Raw genomic sequence first — 22,778 nt, forward strand, 5'->3', positions numbered from 1 at the left:
CTAGAATAACATGGAATATAAGCATACCTTAATTGAAAAACAGGACGTTTCATGGATTTTTGGAATGTTAGGAGACTTTTGTAAGTAAACCTGTTAAAGGTTCTATTCAAACAGTTATCAAAATGACGAGAGAGTGAAGTGATTTAAACCAAGAGGACTTTTGAACAGAAAAATTGGAGTGAGAAAACAACATTCCAGGAAAGAACTGTATGTTTTTCGATCTATATTTATTCTTTAAATATATTTATATTTTTATAGTACAGATTGAATCATTTATACATACAAATACAACAGTAGTAAAGAGCTATAAAGATTTGATTTTTAGAAGTAAATGGAGTAGACTTTTACACAGGTATAGAACTCTTTCAGCAAATTTTTAAATTTGACGTCTGCTATAGTTGAAAAAATTGGAAATAGTATTGTTTAATTTTATCATAGGCTTCTTTCCCCTCTCATGAAAACGAAGACAATTTTAACAAAAAAATAAACATAAAACAGTTCTTAATCTTGCGCCCACACACATTTAACAACATTTGCTCAAATCACAGATATCAGCTATTACAGCGATTCAAGAAAAAGTATTTTCAGACAGTGGAATCTTAGTCTGAGAGAGAACCCAAATCTCATCAACAAGAAATTCTTACTCTTGTGTCACGTCCTCTTTAGGCTGTTTGAGCTCGATCAGTAACTCTTTCCCAGCTTCTCCTGCTTTTGAGGCAAAGAGAACGGCTCCCTGTTTAAAGCCCAGGAGCTTCAAGCTTCTGGCATAATCTGCATATACAGCATGGATCAATTTATGTGAATGAAGCATTAAGGAAAACACAAATCCATAGAAAAATGAAAAAAATGAGAATTTTTTTTCTTCCTCACTCCTTAGCTCTCCCAAGCTGAAATTGCTGAACATTGCTGCCAATTGTGCTGACCCAATATTTCTCAGCACAAATAAAGACAAAACTGTTGCTTTAAATTCTGCTACTGAATGCACATTTAGCATTTACCAGGCAATATGCAGGGTGCTATAAATGAAACCAGATACATTTCAGATAAGCATAAGTACCTACGATAATGCTACATCATAACTTGCAAAAGAAATTAAGAAGTTGTAAGGACATACTGCAAGATTTGTTCGCTAATTAGATTTATCTGGAGTTATTTACACACTTATTACTGACTTTTGTACAAGTTGAAATGAGTGATGACTCCATAAAACACCATCATGTATTATTTACAGATGCAGTATTTATTGAATATACCTAAATACAAAATTTAGAGCAACTGTTCAGAATTTCCAGAACACCAGGTTAGATGTGCAGACTGTAGTAAGCAAAATTTTAGATACTTTTTAAAATACTTACTACATTTTCAGCTCATCTGATCCTGACCTTTAATTTTCTTTGTTTTCACTGTCTCGGAACTGACTCCTTCATAAAAGATTTCAATCACTAAAATGCTATATTAGTCTACAGAGGGGTTCAACATGTGGGGATTTTTTTTTTCCTGAGGTACAGTGTTTAAAAGGTAACCGAACCACTGATTTCACTACACAGTCAGGAATAATAATTTCCGAATTCTGCAAAGAATGTAGTATCCTATTTATTTTTTTCACTTTTAGTTTGTTTTTCAGTGCCACAGGCCTCACAGAGCATCAGGAGGAGGCAACAGTATGGATTTATGCAAATGACACTTTTTCTCTTGTTTCCTTATACTTCCTTCAAACTAAACAACCAGGAAAATACAAATAGGAACTGCTGTTCCTGTGCAGCTTCATTCATGTAACACTGGCTCATGTATACTCACTGTGTATGAGTACACAGATGCAAAAACAGGATTGCAGAAAAAGGATATTTGTATCATCATTAACTTCAAACACCCCGTACTTCAGACAAGCTTCAACAAATAAAGCTGCTCTATCAAAGTACCTCATACTGTTAAATGGAAAAAAAAGAGAATAATTTGTTAGGGCAGGTAAACAGAAAAGTATTCCAGGACATTGCATCAAAACACTTGCACGCAGGCTTCCTAAAAGTTTACACCGGGTGCATGGCAGAGAACAGCGGTACCCTGCTCCCGGGCAGTAAGTAGGAACAGGTCACGCTGTCCCGCATCCCACCTCGTGCTCCCCTCACACCTGTTCGCCGGGCACTGCCCTCTCCCCAAGTTTCTCACACCTCCCCAGCCTCCTTGCATGCAAGGAACTGACGTTTGATGGAAAATTTTTGAGAGCTCAGATTAGTCAGAAATAATCTTAGCTACTATAAATTGTTACTGCTTTGTCAACGGGTGCTATCGACCTTAAAGCGCGTAGCAAATTAAATGCCAGCATATCTACTGAAACTGCAACAGAATCATCAGTTTCAGCATACAGAAATGATGCACTGCTGAGGTTAAAGTTGGTTAAACATAAAATCATATAATTGTTTGGTTGGAAAAGACCTTAAAGATCACTGAGTCCAACCATTAACCCAGCACTGCCAAGTCCACCACTAACCCACATCCCTAAGAACCTCATCTACATGTCTTTTAAACCCCTCCAGGGATGGTGACTCCACCACTGACCTGGGCAGCCTGTTCCAATGCCTGACAACCCTTCCCATGAAGAATTTTTTCCTAATATCCAATCTAAACCTCCCCTGGCGCAACTTGAGCACATTTCCTCTCGTCCTATCACTTGTTCCTTGGGAGAAGAGACCAACCCCCTCCATGCTTCAACCTCCTTTCAGGTAGTTGTAGACAGCGATAATGATAAAAAAGAAACAAATGTCAGAAATCAAACTGCAGAACCCTACCTCCCCCTGAGCAACAAATGCTTAAATAACAGCTTTACTCAAGACAAAATACAGATCGTGCTGTTTCATCTTTACCTGTGCAACATCTCTGCAACTTTCGTAAAGCACCCAAGTGACAAGAGGACCAGAATGGCTTTGGACTTCTGGTTGACTTGTGGAGAGCAAAGGTGATCTACCCACCGCTTCAACACGTCAGCACACTCCTCCGAGTTCAAACGAACCTGTGAGAGATGGGAAAACCAGTTATGAATTCTCAGCTGCTAACTAAAGACAGCACTCTACTTCTGGTTTTTGTGTGTGTGTGTTTTGTTTTGGTTTTTTTCAGTGAAATACTTTAAGCAGAAGTAAAAGCATCTGACACTACCAGTTTTATTATGAAAAGTATACATGCCTCGAATGAATACAACATGAAGAAAAACTAGAAATATAAGGTATAAAAATACTCCACTCAGGACACTCCACATTATATGTGATTAACATGATTTTTAACACAAGGCTTTTCTAAAACCTCAAATATCAAGAAATTAGAAATCTTTCACCGTTACTGGACATCTTTATTTTTCTTAACGCTTAGAAAATCTGAGTATGAATTTTTCCATACTTTTTGCAGGAAACATAAATTTTACTTAGAGACACTGAAAGACGATCCTTAATGACTCCTGTCCATTATAATTTGGAGAATTAATTCTGTATCTAGGTACTTTTACTGTTATTGCATCTGCATAGCAAAACAGAAGTCGATGCAAATCTATGTGGTTGGTGCTAACTTTAAAATCAGCACACATGCTACATGGAGTTCAGCACAAAGTCACTGCCCAATTACTTATCCACTTCAGGAATGGTTTTTTGTAGTTTATTGTGAACTTTGTGCTGCTGCAGGCACATGCAACTTCACGAACCACTGCTCAAATATTAGGAAATTGAGTATTCCAAACATTTGCAGGTCCCAATCTCGTTATTCGGATGACTAGGGCAGACCTCTGCAGTCAAAAGGCTGAAGAAGAATCCGTTAACACTGATTGAATAGGCTGGCTTGTTATAGCTTAACACATGGAAAGAACTCCTGATGATATGTCAAACTGATGTTTTGGTTTTTTAACTCTGGAGGACTTAAGCACCCTCAACCACCTTCATACCTACATATACTAAGAAGGTCATTTATGTTAGCAAACTGAAAACTGAGAAATTACATACCTTTGCAAGCCATGCCGCGCGATTCCATTCACCGTAAGTTTGCAAGTAGCGACAGGCATCAGCAGCCTTATCAATCAGACACAGCAACTGCACACCCTCTGGAAAATGAAAAGCACACTGTATAATACAAGTGTTAATTGTCCACAGAGTAGAAAGTATTTTTTCCAGGCAAGTGCAGACATTTGTACTTTCTCTGCATGTCTTTGAATATTTCAGTCAATCATCATACAGTGAACATCTCTTGCATTACACAAAACTAACCTGTACATGTCAGAAAACACATTTTGAAATGAGTTCTGAACTGGAAAGGAAACCAAGTCCGTATCTGTCCATAAGACACCAATTTTTAATTAATTCTTTAATTAGGGAAGTGGCAAATAGGTAGCTTTATGTGCTCAGCCTCAGCAAACAAGTGCTAAGAGAATTACTGTAGAAATACATTTTCCAATGAAAATAAATAAAAACAAGTTGAACTTTATAACTGAGTTACTGATAATTTTTGTGTTAAGTACTTTAGGTAGTGCGTGCTATACCATATGCAAGATGTAGGATCTATTACGATAGGACTTTCTCCTCTTCCATCTCCATCAGCAGCCTTAATAAGATCAGAATTGCTAGTCAACAAGCAAACAGAAAATTCAAGCCCCGTTTTACCTGCGAGCTTTCCATTGGCGATCATGTTGGTTGCTACCAGTTTAATGGTACTTTGAGATGGACCTGATGAGGTGACAGTTGTGACCAAGCAAGCTTTGAGTGAATCGCAGTAATAATGTGCATTCTCTGAACTCGTTTCTAACAATAGTTGTACTGCTCTGTCAGTCTGGCATGAGAAAAAAAAAATATAACTTTTAAATAAAAGTCACTATGTTGTGGTCAAAGTCTTTATATTTGTAGCCTTTTTAAGACATAGAACAAATAATAACGAAAGTTATTCTAAAAGAGACTATAAAAATATCTACCAGCATAGTAATAACTAAGATTCTATTTCAATAAAGCATCTGTAGCAAGGATAGCTTTTATAAACCCATCAGGCATATGATGTTTAATCTCGAACAAACATTTCTAGAAGAGGCCAAAGAAAAATTTAATTCAGAATATTTATTTCCTTGTTTGCATAAACTTTTGCAGAGCTATAAAAGGAACAGAAGCGTTTAAAATACACAGAGGAGAAATGAAATTGTAAAGATGCAGCAACTGGCCAGGATCTCCAGGACTGATTCAATACTTGATATTTTAAAATAGAGGGAGATTTCATCAATTTAAAATGTTAGCTACAGCTGAGCACCTAATCAGGGGGGCTCATTACACCGGCTGCAGACACCTGTCCCCAGATGGAATGAATGACTGCAGGCATGACATCTCTGCCTATTACAAAAATGATGTGCCTAACTTCTAGAGAGGTCGATTTGGTGCGATCAGTCAAGCTGATGGCTTAGATAACTACAGAAATAATGAAAAGCCACATTAAATCCATATTAAAATCCAGCACAGTGATTTAATAAACTGGCATTTTAAAACTTCAAGAAACTGGCATTTTAAACAGAGTATCTACAGACTAAATATTTCTGGCATGTTTTACTGGTAACATTTGTTGACATGCTCTAATGGACAGTGGCATAGAAATCATTAAAGTTCAAGCTAGTAGTACCAAGGCTATTTTTTGGAAACGGATGCAGCACAACTGCATTAGCAGGGAATGGCTCATGATATAAACTGCAACAATATTCTTATCAGGGTCTCAGTGAGCAGCTCTGTACAGTGTCTCACTGCTCAGTGCAGATCTGCCACAAGCTTAGTACATCCTTTGTTACCGAAAATTAGAGTACTAAGTGCAGGCTGAGTTATCCCAAAGATGTTAAGTTTTAGCTCTTTCTGGGAAACTCCAAATGTAATTTTTCTTTCCTAGTCACGAAATGGAAATAAAGTTTTTTACCGGGTTCCCATGAAAATGAAAGTCTGAAGAAGATAACACCCTATATGACCATATACCATGTTATTATAGAGAATCTGCTCTGCAAAAGCTATGTACTAACTGAATAAAGGTACGAAACAACACATGAGAGTTAGACAAAACTTTACTTGAGTAGGAGAAGTACACGAAATGGACAGGGAAGAAGAATAAAAAATTCAAATATTACCCACAAACCTGGCCCAAGAGAAGAAGCTGATCAGCACATTTCCTGGTATGATCATATGTTGATCTCTTCACTTCCTGGAGATTTACCCTTTCAAGCTGGAATTTCTACACAAAGAAAGAGAAACACTTTAAATGTAAGACTACCACAAGAAATAAAAATGAGCATTTAAAAGGTACGGAAATATTTTGAGAGTTTCTGGAACACCCCCTATTTTTAAATAACAGGGAGTGATTTAATCCAGAGTGGTATGTTCCTAATAAAAGTGAGATATGCGCAGTGAAAAGCTGTAAGATAAGAAGGTTAAAATGCTGAGCATTCGTTGTGCTGATGACATTCTTATTAATTATATTTTTGAACTCCTTGAAATACCTGGAAGTAATAATTTTCACACAGTATGTCATAGCAGATATCCAAGGGATTAACCAGCTGCTCTGGAAGGACACCTGTGTCCGCTGGTTTTTCAGGCTTTTCCTGGGATAGGCTGTGCAAATAGTGGGCAGCAATGGTCCAGAAATGCAGTTCTGATTCATCCCCATACAGTCTGAGAAAACACAAATCAGGACGTGAAATATGTTTGTATTTCTTCATATGCCACATAAAAATATTAGACATTTAAAATATCTTTTTACAAAGACCATGCTTTCTTGTGGTCACCACGAGTACTTTGCATTGTCAATGGGACAAACTACATGAAAAGATGCAGCAATTACATTCAGCAAGTAGATAAGTAGGAGATTGGGCAGAAAACTCACAATAGCAATTAAGCCTAGTGAATATTCAGCATATAAATATGTGGATATTTATATTTTACTTATTTTATTTTTACACTTAATCACTACTATCTTCTTTCAACCACACGAAAGTTACTAAGTTTGAAAACATTTCTGGATACAGACAGACTAAAATTAGCTACAGTTTAGTCAGAAGAACAACACAGAATAAATTTAAAATAAAAAACGGGCCTTCCCCTGTTTGCATATAAACCATCAGACATTGTGAAGTTCTGAGTTACATTTTTGGACATTGTACAACTCAATGTAATGTAGTTATCAAAATGCACTTATGAAAGTACCACCAAGGCTGAAGGAAGTTCTCTGCATCCAGCAAGCAAATAAAGCTGTTTCTGTAGGGTAACATTTCCATTCTCAGGCTTGAAAACACTCAAATATGTCAGTAATAAAGTACTTTAGGAATTGCGCCCAGCTAAAGGAGAATTAGTTGAGTACTTAAACTTCAGCACATGCATATGCATTAATAGGATCAAGTTTTTATTAGGAAACACTCGCTACAGTTATCTGAATATCTCCTACCTGGCAACCAGGAGACATCTCTGCAAGAGAGTAAAATCCGGATCAAGCAAAAGTTTCTTTATGTCACTGCAAAAAGAGAAAGCCATAAATAATCTGTAAAATGCCATGCAACTTCTTTTGGTTGGTTGGTTTTGAACACAAATAGGATATATCGCCTACAAATCAAAAAAACCAAACCAAAACAAAACCAAAAATACACAATTTCTTTTCTGAAATGAAAAAAATGCATCTAGCAAAACAATTACAACAGTAAGATGACATAATTTGAAATATAATTGACCTCAAGGAGCAAGTCAGTCTACCAGTCTAAATACAAACAGTGAGTTCGTCAGGAACACCTTATTCTTGTAATAAAGGGAACAACCACAAGGGTGTACACAAAGCTGTAAATTAGTCTGCAGTCATTCTACCAATTACAAGATTAATTCAATTACAAATAACTTTGTAACTGTGTAGTGCCATAGCATATGAGATCCACATGCAGGAATTTAGGTTTTCTACATATGTTTCAGACTGGATAAAAATATGCTGTTATCTTTTCTATCCTACTAAATGAAAGGACAAAAGGAAAATTGAAAAACTTCTGTTTACTAGCTTTATATATAATTTTCATAGTTCAAATGGAATGACAAAATCTCTTTTCTTTGTAAGAAGAGCAACGCGTGTGAACATTACTCTGGAAGTGTATCTTTAATACATTTGGACTGTTTGGTCAATAATTAACAAACCACTTTGAGATAGTTTGCTAATTTGAAAAAAATATTTTTGAGATTGTATTATGGCTTATTTTTAATTAGAAAAAATAGAAATGAAAATTTTAAAACTTTAATAAAGCACTACCTTTAAGATTAGATTAATAAAAAATTAACTGTGTTTAAAACAAAAGCTGTCATTACTCAAGTTTTTCTTCAGAGAGGCAATAAGCATTCTTTCTTCGTTAAGTTGTGAATTGCCACAAATTTCAGGTTTTTGCCTTCTCTGAATTCCCTAGCTTATTCAAATATTAATAGGGAAAATTCTTACTTGGACAATGAATTCAACTGCTCCTGAAGAAGGTTTTTAATATTTTCATTCTCTGGGTAATCACTGCATTAAAAAAAAAAAAAAGAAAGAAACCAAAACAACTGAATTATCTGAAATGGAAAAGTGTTACTGGTAGTAGCAAAACACAAGAACATATATGGAAATAATCTTTCACGTTCTTATGGTAAGCCATTCATGCAAGATTCTTCATCTAGTTACTAATTCCAAAATAGTAAGGAGTGACTGGTTTTGCTTTCTCTCAACCTCAGAGTCAGTGCCATCAGTCTTTCTTTTCCAACTTTCATTCATTAACCTTGAAATTAATGAAAATGACAAGGCCTGGCCCAGTAATATGTGACAAACACAATAAAAGACACCGAGAGTTGCTCCTACTATGAGGCGAAGGGCAGCAAAGAGTAAAGACAGACCCATTAGTGAGACTTTCAGTTACACTTCAGGAACCAACTCTGACTATTCTTAGTTAACTTCTTGAACAAAGAGAACACACAGTTGTTCTCTGAAGTAATATAACCTGCAAATTACATAAAAATATTGCCAGTACCTTAAAGTAGACAGCAGTTTTCAACAGCCAAGGGCTACTGAAAGTCAAAAGAAATAAAACACTTGCCCTTAAAGCCTTTTCTATTCATGACGTTTAGTAATAAACAGTGAAGCTATTATCATTTTACTGTCCCAAAGAGCGAGGAAACTTATACATCTAACAGTTATTTGCACAGAAAGACTACTAAAAGATGCAAGATTTAAAACAAAAATAATATTTTATATACAGATATATATTTCTTCTTACATGTTTATAATATCTAGAGAGTACTTCTCATTCCATGGCTGATGCAACAAGAATGCTTTTAAAGCTAATGAAGCCCTTGGAACAAGCAGATAGGGACACCATGCAGGTTCTGAAACAAAAGGAAAAGGATTCATTGTTGAGTGGCTAATGTGCAATAACACCCTGTTCTGTAACCATAAAATGTACCACCCTGTTTGCGGGCACCAGAAGGAAATCACAAATCACAGGCTTTTCATATACACAGCAGAGGTTACTAAACATAAAGGCTTATCTTGAAACGCAGGGAAAAACATTTCATGGAAGGTACAGCATTATCAACCATGCTCAAATGAGAATTTCAGGACATTCCATATCGACTTTAGCCATAGAGTCCTGGAATATATTATACTGGCGTTAATTAGAGCTGTATATGATGATTATTGCTACTTCAAGGACATGCTGGAAAATAAGCACAGCTATACGAAAATGTACCATAATACGTGTTTTAGTTTTGCTTTGCAACCACAGTTTCTACAGCATAATACAAGGATTAATACCCATTATCTGAAAAGGATGTGGTAAGGTTTAACACGTATCTATATTAGCAAAGAAATATGATGAAAATTACAGTTCTAGCCCTTGTCATGCAAATTCAGAAGTTAGTAAGTCTGTATTCAGTACAAGGTTTGGATGACACGCAGTAGATGCTACCCAGTGACTTAGGAGAAAAACAAGTACCAACCAGCTACATTATTAGATATTCAGCGATTCCCTGTACTTCATATGCACTGAATGATGTAGGAATCTTGTAAATGTGATTTTGTAATTAAAAGATTATCACAGTGCATAGGCAGGACAGTTAAATCACAGGGAACCTTAACCCGGGCATATCCTAATTTCAGTGTGTTTGGTTTCAGAACATTAATTTTTACAGCTTAATATTACAGAACATTCATTTGATGGTAAAAATAGCTGTGATAAATTATGTGTTTTCTCAAATATCCCATGTCACAGCTCCCCACATCCCAATTTTGTTTATTACATATGTCTTCGTCAGAATCTACGTGTTTTAAGGAAATATTACGAGTAAAGGCAGGATTGACCAAAAAGACCAAAACATAAGCAGTTATTTGGAACACCAATAACAAAAAATAAGAAAATGTAGCTTAGTTAACTATTTAAATAGTTAAATATTTTCATTCCTTTCTTAAACATGTGGCAAAAAAGTCGAACAGCACTGTTTTTGCTATTCTAGAGTTCAGGGGGAACATCTGCTCTGAAAAGCAATGTATCAGTCTACAAACTGCCTTTGATACCTGGAAATATCAGAAAAGACATTTTCACACATTAACAATGTTTCAAAATCATGCAAAGAATATCAATGACATATGTACTGATACCCAGTTGATGTACAGAATCTTTTTAAGTCATCTTGCTAGACACCTGTACAAAACGCTCTTATTTTGTTAATTTATGTTCCAATTAAGGTATTAAAAAGTATAGTTTATTTAGGAGATTAACGTGCACCAAAAAACCACCTGTTTATCCCTAAGCCTACAAAATTTACCTGTATCTATGAAAACCACTATAGGGACACCTAATCCTCTACATATGACAATTCTGTGTTCTAACAGAAGCACTGAACGTTTTTATGGTCCACCTTCAAAATGAAATATCCAGCAGTCAATAGCAAAAAAGAAAATCAACATACCTATTAAGTCCTGCTCATCCATTCTAAAACACGATGGTTTCATGGACAAGTCTAGAACTCGGATGCACCCATCGTCGGACGCCAGGACCACTTTGTCTGAAGTGCACCAGTCCACATCCAGGATTCGGAAATTCACGTTTCTCCCACTTCTCAAACTGCTCACCATTTGTACCTGGAAAAGTTATTTTTCATTTTTAGCAGGCTCTCCATCACACAGCGTAAAACTCTGTCACATGCCCACGAGGCAGAGCACCGAATCTGCAGTAAAAGGTGAAGTTAGCCATAAATCATTTTAATGATGGTCTCTTCTGGAGAGGATGGAATTTAGAAACCTTGAAGTAGGGCACATGGTTGCCCTGAAACTATATTTTTTCCCCACTTGAGAGCCAAGAAAAGATCCTTTTGAGCACAGCTGTAGAGCTGCCTTTTTGCTATCTTTTCTGACGAAAAATTTCTACGGTAAACAAGTGTAAATTTACATCTCTCTTTAATTCCATTCCCTGATCTAGCACACATGCATCAGGGTGGAAGTGACCTTATTAATTAACCCATGTTCTTCATAAACATATACTATCTTCATAAATACTGAACTTGTCTAGAAATACGGAAAATATTAAGGGAATAGGATGATTTATTGTCCACAAACAAAAGAGAGAAACAAAACCTTCTAAACTTCACTTAAACCATGGGTCAGTAGTTTCCTTTCTGTTGTTCTAGTGCAGAGCATGGAGTTAGAGATATACAAGGTACAACAGCTCCAGAGCACAATTACTCACAGAACTGAGAAAATTAGAGAAAAATACGGAAATATCAGATAACTGGTTGTAGGCAAAAGTGAAGTTCCAAGGAGAGGATTATATGAGTAATAGGACTGAGACTGAAAAATATTTTTACAGATATTCTGAAAGATATACGGCTGAAAATGTGAACTAATTTTAAATGCTTTAATGTAGGAAACTTTTTGCCTTGTCCCAGAAAAAGAGAGGGAACAGCTACACAAGGAGTATCCCATGGCATCAAAACTATTCAAATGTTATTCAAGGAGAGACTCATGGGTTAGTATTCTACCCTGCCTACATAATTCACAGTTGTAGGTCGTATCTGCTGTCCAACTCTTATCATCAATGGAGGGTTACATGTTGTTCAAATTAAGTGTCTGAGTGAGCTGGTGATCACTACAGAGTGAATAGAAAAAAATTAAAATTCCCGTTTCATACCCTTATACACTGAACTTACTCCAGGGCGCTAAGTTACGACAGTACAATTATCTTTCCTTCCCCATGGTACCATAATCTCCTGAATGACCTTTGAAGCAAACCCCGGAAGATGTGTGAACATTACTAAACAGAATTTTTTAATAAGATGAGAAGCTAGACAACGTTAATTAACAAGTATCTAACTATCAGGCATTCCCTAACAAATTAAACCCATGCACCGAAGAATACATACTCTCGAATATGCAAAGAAGTTAAGAAATTTGCAGTAAAATTATCCCTTGTCCACAGATTAAATTTTAAGATTGAGAACTCCCCTTTATATTTTCAATGTCTGCCTCAAAAACATTACAGATAAATAACAAAGAGTATCTCAGAGACTTTGTCAGCTTTATGTGTGAAAGGTACTTTCCATTGATGACAGCTTAAAAATGCTTTATAGGAAGTAGAAGTCTTCCAAGAAAAGCCATAAAACTTTATTATACAACTGTCAGCAAGAAATCATGACCAAGTAAAACTTAATCCCCAACATCCTGATTTTCAGAACGAATATGTGTATTTCGCAAAGAAGTGTATATGAAAACAACAAACACCTCCTTTGAATCCCAAACTTCTGCTCCATCGTTGTACATGGCAAGAAGTTTTTGATTTCCTTTCCCTGGGGCAAATCGTATCTTTTTCACCCAGCTTCGGTGTGTAGGAATGCCCCTAAGAAAAGCACAAGAGTAGTATCAATCATTCTATACCTAATATTGTGGGTAGTTAAACGCCTTCCATGAATGTTGCAGACCCTTACACTGTACAGACTGAGAAGGAGAACAATCTATATATACATATATACATACATAAGTGGCTATCCACATTATAATGAAAACTAAAAAGATTGAATGCTTGAAATAAAAGCTACACTAAATGTTTTATCAGATGCATTGCAGATTTAACATAAGAATATTTAGCTGTTTGAAAAACTTCGATAAAATGTTACTCCATCTGAAAACACAGAAGATGAAATGTAGAGTATTGTAACACAGTAGGCATTTTCTGCAATTTTATTTCAAAATACTTGCATTTTTCACTTCAAACAGCACAGGAGACCTCCTACAGCGAAGAACAAAAATGAAGGGGAAAAAAAATTCTAACACTCATTATCTCATGTTTATCAGACTTTATCTGTATTCATACCTGGATACTCTGGCTTTCAAATCCCAGAAGTTTAAGTTTCCATCAACATCTCCAAGAACCAGGATATCCCCTTTCCAGGCAATGCATGTGATGCTACCCATACTTCCCTGGAAATATTTAAGAAGTAGAACAAAATCTTGTGATTAACAGAGCTAAACACAGGAACAAACATTTCAACATTAGTCTTTTTTTTTTTAATCAAGTCAGTCATATTTGCTTCAATCTGCTTTAAAAGACATTTTCTTGTAAGAAACGTTGGGTTCTCTGTCTCTTGTTGCAAGGGAGCACCAACACCAAAAAGACTTCATTACACACAATACTAGTGTACACTAAAGTAGGAAACAAAAATAAAATAATTCCTATTTGTGAGTTAAATTTATCAAAGCCTTCAAGAATGACCAAAAAAAGAAAGATTGTGCTTCAGAGTAACTGGAAAAAAACCCAAGTTTCAAACTCAGAAAAGAGTGCTGCGGCCCACTCAAGTCCTCCTATGATGCAAGATAAAAATCTATTAGCAGCACACAAACACATTTCAATAACACCCTCTTTGCTATTCAAGCTTTTTCTATATGCTTTACTAAGATTGTTAAAAATATGTCATGTAATTTATTCAGAAAGCAAGTCAGGGCCCATGAAGATTCCAACTTGTAAAAAAAAAATCATTTCTTTCAACAACGTTTTCAACAGTAAAACTATAAGGATGTTAAAAGAGAATTGCTACAGTTTTTGACGTTGGAACTTTCATATTTCAAACTGCTGCATTAATGACCACTTGCCATTACAATTCATATACCTCATTTTTTTTTCTGGCAATTTTAACTAAGAAAAAAATTAAAGCATCAACAATACAGAAAACTGGAACTCACATCAGGAGGAATTCTTGCACTGTCTTTTACTGAGTTTCCTTCCACTGTGAGATGATAAACCTGCCCATCAGCAGCTGTAAACACAAAGTGCTCTCTGGCAGAAATGTTCTGGCTCAGCTCTGATTTGCTTTCAGCTTCCTGTAACAAGCTTCAAAGAGAACACAATGAGATACAAAGTATTTCCTTCTTGAAATTAGAATTGCAAGGCAAATTCTCCCTAATTAATGCACAAAAACAAGTATTTCCTTCAAAATAACTCACCAAAAGCAACAGATAAATCATTTATACACTTGTGGAAACGTTCGGGGGCAAATAAGAGTTTTGCTTCAAGAACCAGGTAACTAGCAGACTGCTACAGACACACCTGAACCGGGACACTGCTGCTCTGATCCAGCAGTAAATCCAAGTTCCACATCTAAAGGTTAAAGGGAGGCCCACAAAGTTGCTTTGCCTGGTATGTACTCAAGAATCAGTTGCAAAATATTCTGCCCTATAGAACAATGGCACACGGTGGAAAAACAGCAACTGATGGAGAAAAGAATGAGAAATACCTGATAACAGAAGATTCCACGCTGCTGACTTCAGTGTCCGACGCAACCGTCTGTCGGGCCATGGCCTCCCGAGCTGCCAACTGCTTCTTCCTCAGGCTCTTTAAGTTATGAGAAGGTGACCACTCCTGTGAAAAATCAACCAGGAAAAATAGAAAAGACAAAGGTTTACTCCCTGAATTCACTGAGGACTTTCCTGTTAATTCTAATGATTTCAATGAAGATTGCTTTCTGTGATATCTCCCCCCATCATCCAAGGAGCAGACCAGATTTTTGTACCAGCACCTCCTTTTTTTCTTACCTCTATTTGATAACAGATGAAAATGCAACAGTCAAAGCACTTATCTGTATGCTACAGATACAGTAACATTTTGCTGCAAAACTGTTTATGAAAATGCAACAGTCAAAGCACTTATCTGTATGCTACAGATACAGTAACATTTTGCTGCAAAACTGTTTATAGATTTTTATACTACCTCAATATATTTAATAAACAGTAGTAATATATTTTATTCCTTACCAAAGCTGTTGCTATAGGGAAGTTTTTAGACATTTCTCTGAGCAGAGTGCATGTTCTGACATCCCAGATCTCCAGTGGTTTGTCTTTAAATACTACAGCTAGGTACTGCCTAAAACAAATAAGAATTTACTACATCAAAATTAATCATTCCGTTTTAATTTGAGCACTTGTCTTCACACATATTGTTCACATCGGCACTCTGGAAACCTGCAAAAACTAAGAGAAAGCAGAGTAAAATAACCTGGCTCAAATCTCACTCTGAATCTTGTGATTTCCTCGAGTTACTGAAGTGTAAAAGAGTGTCTGAAAAAGAATCCTCCTTCACAGCGACAAGAATTAGAAATTTCTGATAGGTGGTACTGCTCAATTACTGTAAAGGAGACAAAAGGAAGGAATTCAGAGGAAGCAGCAGCACCTCTAATTCAGCCATATTCAGCCCAAATTGATGACTGCACAAGAGATCAGAAAGACATATCAAGACTTCAGGCTGGATAGATTTTTTTTTTCTTTACTCCAGGCACATGACACTTCCCTAATCCAGTGATAAATGAAAATAAAATCCTCTTACACTAAACCACTTGTCAGTCATGTCTTCAGACCTTTTAGCTGTGGAGCCAATGAGTGAAACACTTTCAATCCGCCACTTTTGACATGTAACTTGAAAATACAGAGAGGCTCTGCAGCTGTATGTATTCTCAACTGTAATAATCTCTATTCAAATGAACTATCCTTTCTTGTTCTCACTTCTAGTCTTTTCATCTAAGCCCACGGCTGTTCTTAATTTTTAATGTATTAATAAAACCATTATATGGTTGAACTCTTCCAAATTCTTTGGAACACATACATCTGAAAATATTCCTATGCAAGCTACAGAAAATTATTTTTTTTTCCTCTGCTATAAAGAAAAAAACTTCTAAAATTTAGAGACAACACCTTATTAAATTCAACACTAATTTATTTTACACAGGCAAGTAATCTCAGAGAATACTACTGTTATTATTTTTGATGCTATAAGGACCAGGGCCTCCTGTCACAGGCCTGATCTCAAAATAAGCAGCATTTGATGGTAAATGATGTGGTCATTTTCCAGGTGACTTCCAAAACAACTATACCTCACATTTGGTTTTCCAGTAAACAATTATTATAAAGGTGTGAAGTACATACATGGAAAAATTATTAACACGTGGAATATCATTCCACCTTTAATGCTAATCTTCTAGTTTTAAGTAAGGTATAGAAAGGGAATTAACTTCTAACATAATCAAAGTTGACAAAAACTGTTCAGCACTTTTATTCTCCCTAATATTATCAAAAATGTGCATTCAGTGAACACAATTCTTAAGAGAACTGAAATATTAACAATTTATCCTGCAATGTGATTGGATCTTTAAGTGACAAAGTCAACCACAGAAACATTGACAGCCTTCGCACTTTGAACTCATATTCTAAAATATTTTTCTCTTGATGCTGTTGCACATTTTCCTATACTCTCTGGAATGTTTTTTTCTGGAATTTCTATTATTCCTGTTAATTCATGCCAGCCTTCATGCAGTACAGTAAAATTTATAAACTTCACGAGGTTAATCTACTTACTTCAAATGAGACACCTTTATCATTTCGATAGCTGGCTCATCATTGCCTCGCTCCCCACGGAATGCGATGCTCCTGCCTGGATGGAGGAAACCAGAAATAGTTTATAAACCATTCTGTTGTAAACAAAAATAATTTACAAACCACACTAGAACATCTCCAAGTAACCTGCCATATCTAACATCACTCTTGTAATTGTCAGTTTTACTGTGTTTCAAAGGACTAAGTATGATGTAAACTATATTGTCTAATAAAATACCTGACTCACTTGCAGAGCGCAGCTACTGAAATTGATGCATCATCAGCATTACAGAGAGTTCAAGGAGTTATTATTTTCCACTCAAAGACAATGAGATATAGACTCAGTTCCCCAAGGAGGAAATTCATGAGTAGATTTCAAGTTTTGTAAGAGAAATTAACTCTGCCATAAACTGAGTCTGAAAGTATTTCCAAGTACTGACTCATTCGACACTTAGCGGAACCATTCTCTCTTTCCAGCTAAAAGAATAAACCCTCGGAACTTGCACTCCCATCCTCAACAAAATTTACATTCACCTGTACGAAGTGCTGCAGAATTAAAGGTGTTACACATATCACTAAAATAAATAATGGTCTACAAACACCAGAGTATCGCAGCATCTCCTGTGCAAATTTCATCCCCTCAGCTTTCAAGGAAAATGCAAGTTTTATTATTGATCTTATCCCAATTAGGTGAATAAATCTAGTTATCAACAATGCTAGTTAGAGCCCTCATGTCAGAGGTGCCTCCAAGAAACCTTCCAGCTCTGTTTGCTTCAGGAGTGATCAAACACCTTAGGAATTTTCTTCCTTATTGTTGTTCAGAAACATAAACGAGACTTTTGTCAAAGTGTTCGTGTACAGTTTTCCTAGGCCTAAAAATGGAACGTTGGGCTAATTAGTGACAAAAGAACTAACAATCAAACAGTTAAGTAGCTAAGCCTTTCTTGTAAGTCTTAAAAAAGGAAATGTAACATTTTTTTAAGCAAACAACAAGCTAAGCTTTCAGATATTCAAACTTACTTGAAACTTGGTTGCCTGCAGAAATACTGAACATTTTATCACTTATATTCATAAATGTTTCAATACCCATTAACAAGCTGAGTGAAAAAAATCAAAATCCCATTTTACATTACAAGAATTTTATAAAGTACATACATTTTCTTGTTTGATTTTAAACAAATTCACGATCTGGAAAAAAATTACAGTATTGTCATGTTAAAAGAACAGCCTCTTTGTGCAGCTCCCTGGAAAATACAAAACCTGAGTCTTTTGCAGAAGCTTAAAAAACAATTTAAAAAAATCTCTTTATGCTATATAAAGCAATCCAGAGTTAGCCGTGTGTAACAAGACACAGGCTCTTCAGTTATTATAGAAATTACATGGCTCCAGGTTTTCACGTTCAAAAAGAATTTAAAATTATTGAAATGCTTCCTACTTTTGGCCATCTAATCTCACAAATTATATTGGACTCAATCACAAATACACTTGTCATCCATTATAAGGCCGGAGTAGTTGAAAAACACACATAATCTGCTGTTAGCTTTGCTATCAATTGTATCTTTTAAAGAGCTTTTTAATTCTTCTGATTCTTTATAAAAGCTTCCAGTTTTATTTCTATTACATTCATGAACACAATCGAAATCTGGCCCTGCACCTGGCCTACCTTGAAAAATTATCTGTTGTTGCTACAAACCACAATAAATGGTTCAACACTATTTGAGCTGCACATAAAACAATGGCTGTAGACTGTGACGAAACACATAGGGAAATATATGCATTTTTTGAACAAGATACACCACTAACACCCATACCGTGTGCCTGCTCCTGAGTCGCCTGTATATTCATTCTTTTAATAAATTCAAGTCACAGACATCTTTGCAAAGGTGTTTCAAGACTGTCTGTAGAGCACCAGACAGAAAACACTACGTGGCTTCATAAAGACAGAAGAGCAGAACGAGTTAAAAATTCTCTTTATTATTTTATTTTGTCATGACAAAATAATTTTTAAAAAGTAATAACTTCTGTTTGTCACTTTGCAGTAAATTTGTCAGCCTCCTGGACAGGTTGTTCAGGAAATACTGACCTGTTGGCAGGTCCACCAGCTGCAGCTCATTCCTCACCAGCCCCAGATTGTTCGGTGTTGATGTGGCAAAGGAAATAAACCCAGTCAAGCTGATCCACTCAATTCCCCTGTCATCACAAGAGAGCACATGGAGCATGTCAGCCTAAATATTCAATTGACTAGAAAATAACTTGAAGGGCAGCATTTTTTTATACATATTCTTCAATTTGATAACAGCACAAAAGAAATTTCCTACATTTTATGGAAACACTATATTTAAGCATAAAACTACGTATTTATGATTATGATGTAAATATAAAGTTACCAAATTAAAGATGTGCTTTCTTTTCGGACTACATTGCTTTTTGTGTCAGTAAACAAAAATTTCAGTTGGAAACACTGGGAATTGTGAAAATCCCTCACTGGTATTTAGCACTAGAGTGGACTAAAAGCACTGCTCTCGTTAAATCAGTGATTTACCAGATGGGAAGAACTATCAAATAATTCGGATTTGCCAGCATATAGAAAGGGGAAAATATTCATATGGACAGCAGGGTGGAAGATGTGATTCCTTCAGCCCAGAGACAGGAGAAACAAAGATGACAGAATAAGAGAGGCCCTGAGCAGATTTCAAAGACGATCACAAAAGAACTGAAAAGCTGGTTTTTTGGTTTTTGGGTTTTTTTTCTCTTTTAGATCATGCCAAGGCAGCCACAAACTAAATTACCTTGAAATCTTGCAAGGACATAAAGTTACACTATATATAACATATTGTCAGCACATACGGATTCTAAGCAAATTCTGGAGATAAACCACAGGCCACAGAAAGCGGCACTTGGGCGATCCTGTTCCAAACACGAGCGAGACCTCTCCGGCCTCATTTCCCACACACATTTTATGCCAGCACAAATAGTTAAGTGCTTTATCTATGAAATAAATTGAGGAACTAATCTAGAAGAAAATTGAGACTGTTCTAACACATACATATGCCCAAGTTCACTTTAACACTGATAAAAGGATTTAGGTTTTCCTTCAAACACAGATTATTTAAGAACTATTTCCAGGACAACTATGTCTCCTGTTACATCAATTGTAAAACCATAGTCTGCTTTGCAAGAATATACATGAAATATGAGAAAGATACATATCAATATTTATAATTTACTGTCAGTAAATCCAGCTCTCATTGTATTAAGTGGAAGCTTCCTAAATGCAATGGAGATGGGTGAAAACAAAAAGCACTCCTGTAATATTTTGCACATACAAGTTAAAACCGTATTTATTTTTATTTTATTATTATTTATTCAAGCTTTAAAAAAATGTGAAGATTTATTCCTAAGTCTTCAAGTAAAGTGAAAAATTTAGGAACCAGTCCTTTTCCCACCAGGACCTACAAAAGTTCTACCAATAATTTCAATCAAAATGAGAAGTATTCAATTATTAATTGAACCCTTACAGGAACGATCGAATAGAAATCTACAATTGCAATAATGTGTGACATCGCAAGTCTCTGAAGGGTTGTAAATATGGGGAATTTTCTGAAATGGAAGAAATATGAATTCTGACACCTCCCTAATTTTTACATATGATTCTACTATGTTTTAGGGAAAAGCACAGAGTACTCATAATGCATTGTTATCGCCAGCAGTTTTTCACCAGACCTGAGGCATTTTCTAAACTTCTTTCATCAGTTCAGATTTAAGAGAAGCCCTTTTTCTTTGCCGCCATTTGTCAATACTGATAAAGATCTACAGAAACCCAAGACACTCATAATCAAAAGGAAACCTTAGCTTAGCCAACTGCTTGCATCTGAAACAATACAATTTTTGTTAGTGTCATACATATAAATTGAGAACCTGAAGACAGTGGTTCAAGTTTTAATGAAGGAAACAAGTAATGCCTTTGCTACTGAAATATTTCCATTGCAAAAGAAATAATTCTACTAGAATTAAGGGTTACGTTCACCTACCAACTATTTCTCAGCCTGGATCCACTCTTTTAAAATAGGAAATTCAGGGATTCTATACATTCAAATTGTCTCTGTTACTTCAGGAGGAAGATTCAGTTGTTTTGATTAATGGTTCCAACACAAACAAATTACAGAGTGTACTGAAGTGGATAAAAACACAAATGACTCTTCCAGTTGGGAATGGTCTGCTGTGACTTTATGACAAGGGAGCTGCTACTCAAATGAAGAATTATACAAAAAAGGTAAAATTGGAAGTAAAACCGTATCTTAAAGAAAACTATTAAAATCTCAAGCACATTATCAGAAAATACTCTTAGACCCAAATTGTATTATTTAAAAAGAATTTTCCTTGCACTTCAAAGGTATTTGTACGGTCTACATGTCCAAAAGTGAACGTCAGCAATGGAACAAGTTTTTCCTTTTTAAGAAAAGGAAGGTTAAGAAAAAGAAATTACCATTAAGTGCTGAACATTGTACATCTGAGATAATTGTTCATCTTGCAATGAAGGCTTCAGAATTCAATTCTGAATATACAGATTTCATTGCAACGCTGCTTAACGCTTGTCAGGCAACGTGTATCTACTAATGCACAGCAATAAATCTGGCACAGCAACACCTGGATGACAGAAGCGGTAGCTGGTTTTCATTCATCTTTCTCTATGTGAGGAAAGTTTTTTTTAAGGAGGTGATGAATACCTGCAAAGCAGTCTCCCAAAGGGGAGTCAGCTTAACTTCAACTGCTAAAACTTGGATGAGAATGCAGTAATTTTCAAGTTTTGCCTGCAAGCCTTACACATTCTTGTTACAGTCAGTGAAATTTTAATGCTAAAAATTAAAGCTGTTGAAACTTTGAACTTGATGAACTTCAGCAGGCATTTTATTTCCGTGTCTCAAATATGTTCTCCTCTGAACTGAAGATGTATTATCATCTCGTATCTTACCACAATAGCTTATATTGCTCCACTTAGAAGACAGAACAGGTATCAGACTTAAGTTATTTCATGGTTCTCCTAATTCCGAATTATTTGCATTTCTCTGTATCCTGAAGGAAGAAAGATCGGCCTCCCGCTCACAGCTTCCTTCAGCCAAATTAAACTCAAAGGAAAAGTACTTACTCACATAATTTGAACCAAATAGCGAAATTGCTAAGTAAGAATCATGGACAAAATAAATATTCAATATTACGCATGAGCATGAACTATCTTAAATGGAGGACAGCAAAAGAATTCGCCCTACTCCTAATCACAATACAGAACTGCAAAGTTTAAAAAGACTTTAAAAAAATCACCAAGTGACTGCATAAGTAGCTTCTATAAAAGAACAGTTTAACATCAAAAAAAGTCATTTGCTAGCACCTAGATACCTCAGTGGCCATTATTTTAGCACAGTTGACATGTAAAGGACAGTTGCTGTTTTATTACATTCTTTTCTTAAACTACAAGGCACTGAAAACTCCGCTGGCCTTGAGTTATAATTTCAGGGTATTCTCAATTACATACTAAAATAATGATGTTCCCTGGAGGTGTATTTTCAGTTAAAACTGAAATAGAGTCATTAGCCAAACTATCTGCATTTTAGAGGTAAAATAAGAATTCCCACTGAGAGAAAAACCTGTTGTACTCCATGAATATTAACTAAAAACAAAAAAATTACTGCACCTTATTCTACATCGCTTAAAGCACTTCCTTGAACTTCTAAAAACTATGTAGATAGTCACTCAGATCATTAAGAGTGGGACTGAGGAAATTAAAACAAATATTTAAAAGACCTACCCAGGTAACAGCTTATGATTAAACAAAATTCACAATAATTTAAATTTTGTTCTAAAAATGCCATTTGTGCAAGAACAGTTCCTAG

The 22,778-nt window shown here is 35.7% G+C and overlaps 1 protein-coding gene across 6 annotated transcripts in view; it reads right to left on the reverse strand.

The window, feature by feature from the left end:
* Positions 1–271: 271 nt before the first annotated feature.
* Positions 272–22,778, reverse strand: part of WDR11 (WD repeat domain 11) — a 43,796-nt gene continuing 21,289 nt past the window's right edge. For all 6 annotated transcript variants that reach the window (XM_065638758.1, XM_065638757.1, XM_065638756.1 and 3 more), the window contains 18 exons: positions 18,974–19,080; positions 16,873–16,948; positions 15,280–15,388; positions 14,763–14,887; positions 14,212–14,359; positions 13,346–13,452; positions 12,757–12,871; positions 10,950–11,121; positions 9,260–9,368; positions 8,452–8,514; positions 7,429–7,494; positions 6,488–6,659; positions 6,127–6,222; positions 4,635–4,800; positions 3,981–4,078; positions 2,862–3,007; positions 1,843–1,925; positions 272–795 (listed from right to left, as the gene is read on the reverse strand). In XM_065638758.1, coding sequence (XP_065494830.1) covers positions 641–795; positions 1,843–1,925; positions 2,862–3,007; positions 3,981–4,078; positions 4,635–4,800; positions 6,127–6,222; positions 6,488–6,659; positions 7,429–7,494; positions 8,452–8,514; positions 9,260–9,368; positions 10,950–11,121; positions 12,757–12,871; positions 13,346–13,452; positions 14,212–14,359; positions 14,763–14,887; positions 15,280–15,388; positions 16,873–16,948; positions 18,974–19,080 — 2,113 coding nt within the window. In that variant the 3' untranslated portion in view covers positions 272–640. The remainder of the gene's footprint in view (positions 796–1,842; positions 1,926–2,861; positions 3,008–3,980; positions 4,079–4,634; positions 4,801–6,126; positions 6,223–6,487; positions 6,660–7,428; positions 7,495–8,451; positions 8,515–9,259; positions 9,369–10,949; positions 11,122–12,756; positions 12,872–13,345; positions 13,453–14,211; positions 14,360–14,762; positions 14,888–15,279; positions 15,389–16,872; positions 16,949–18,973; positions 19,081–22,778) is intronic.

The sequence above is a fragment of the Caloenas nicobarica genome, chromosome 7 (assembly GCF_036013445.1).
Source record: "Caloenas nicobarica isolate bCalNic1 chromosome 7, bCalNic1.hap1, whole genome shotgun sequence".
NCBI lineage: Eukaryota > Metazoa > Chordata > Aves > Columbiformes > Columbidae > Caloenas > Caloenas nicobarica.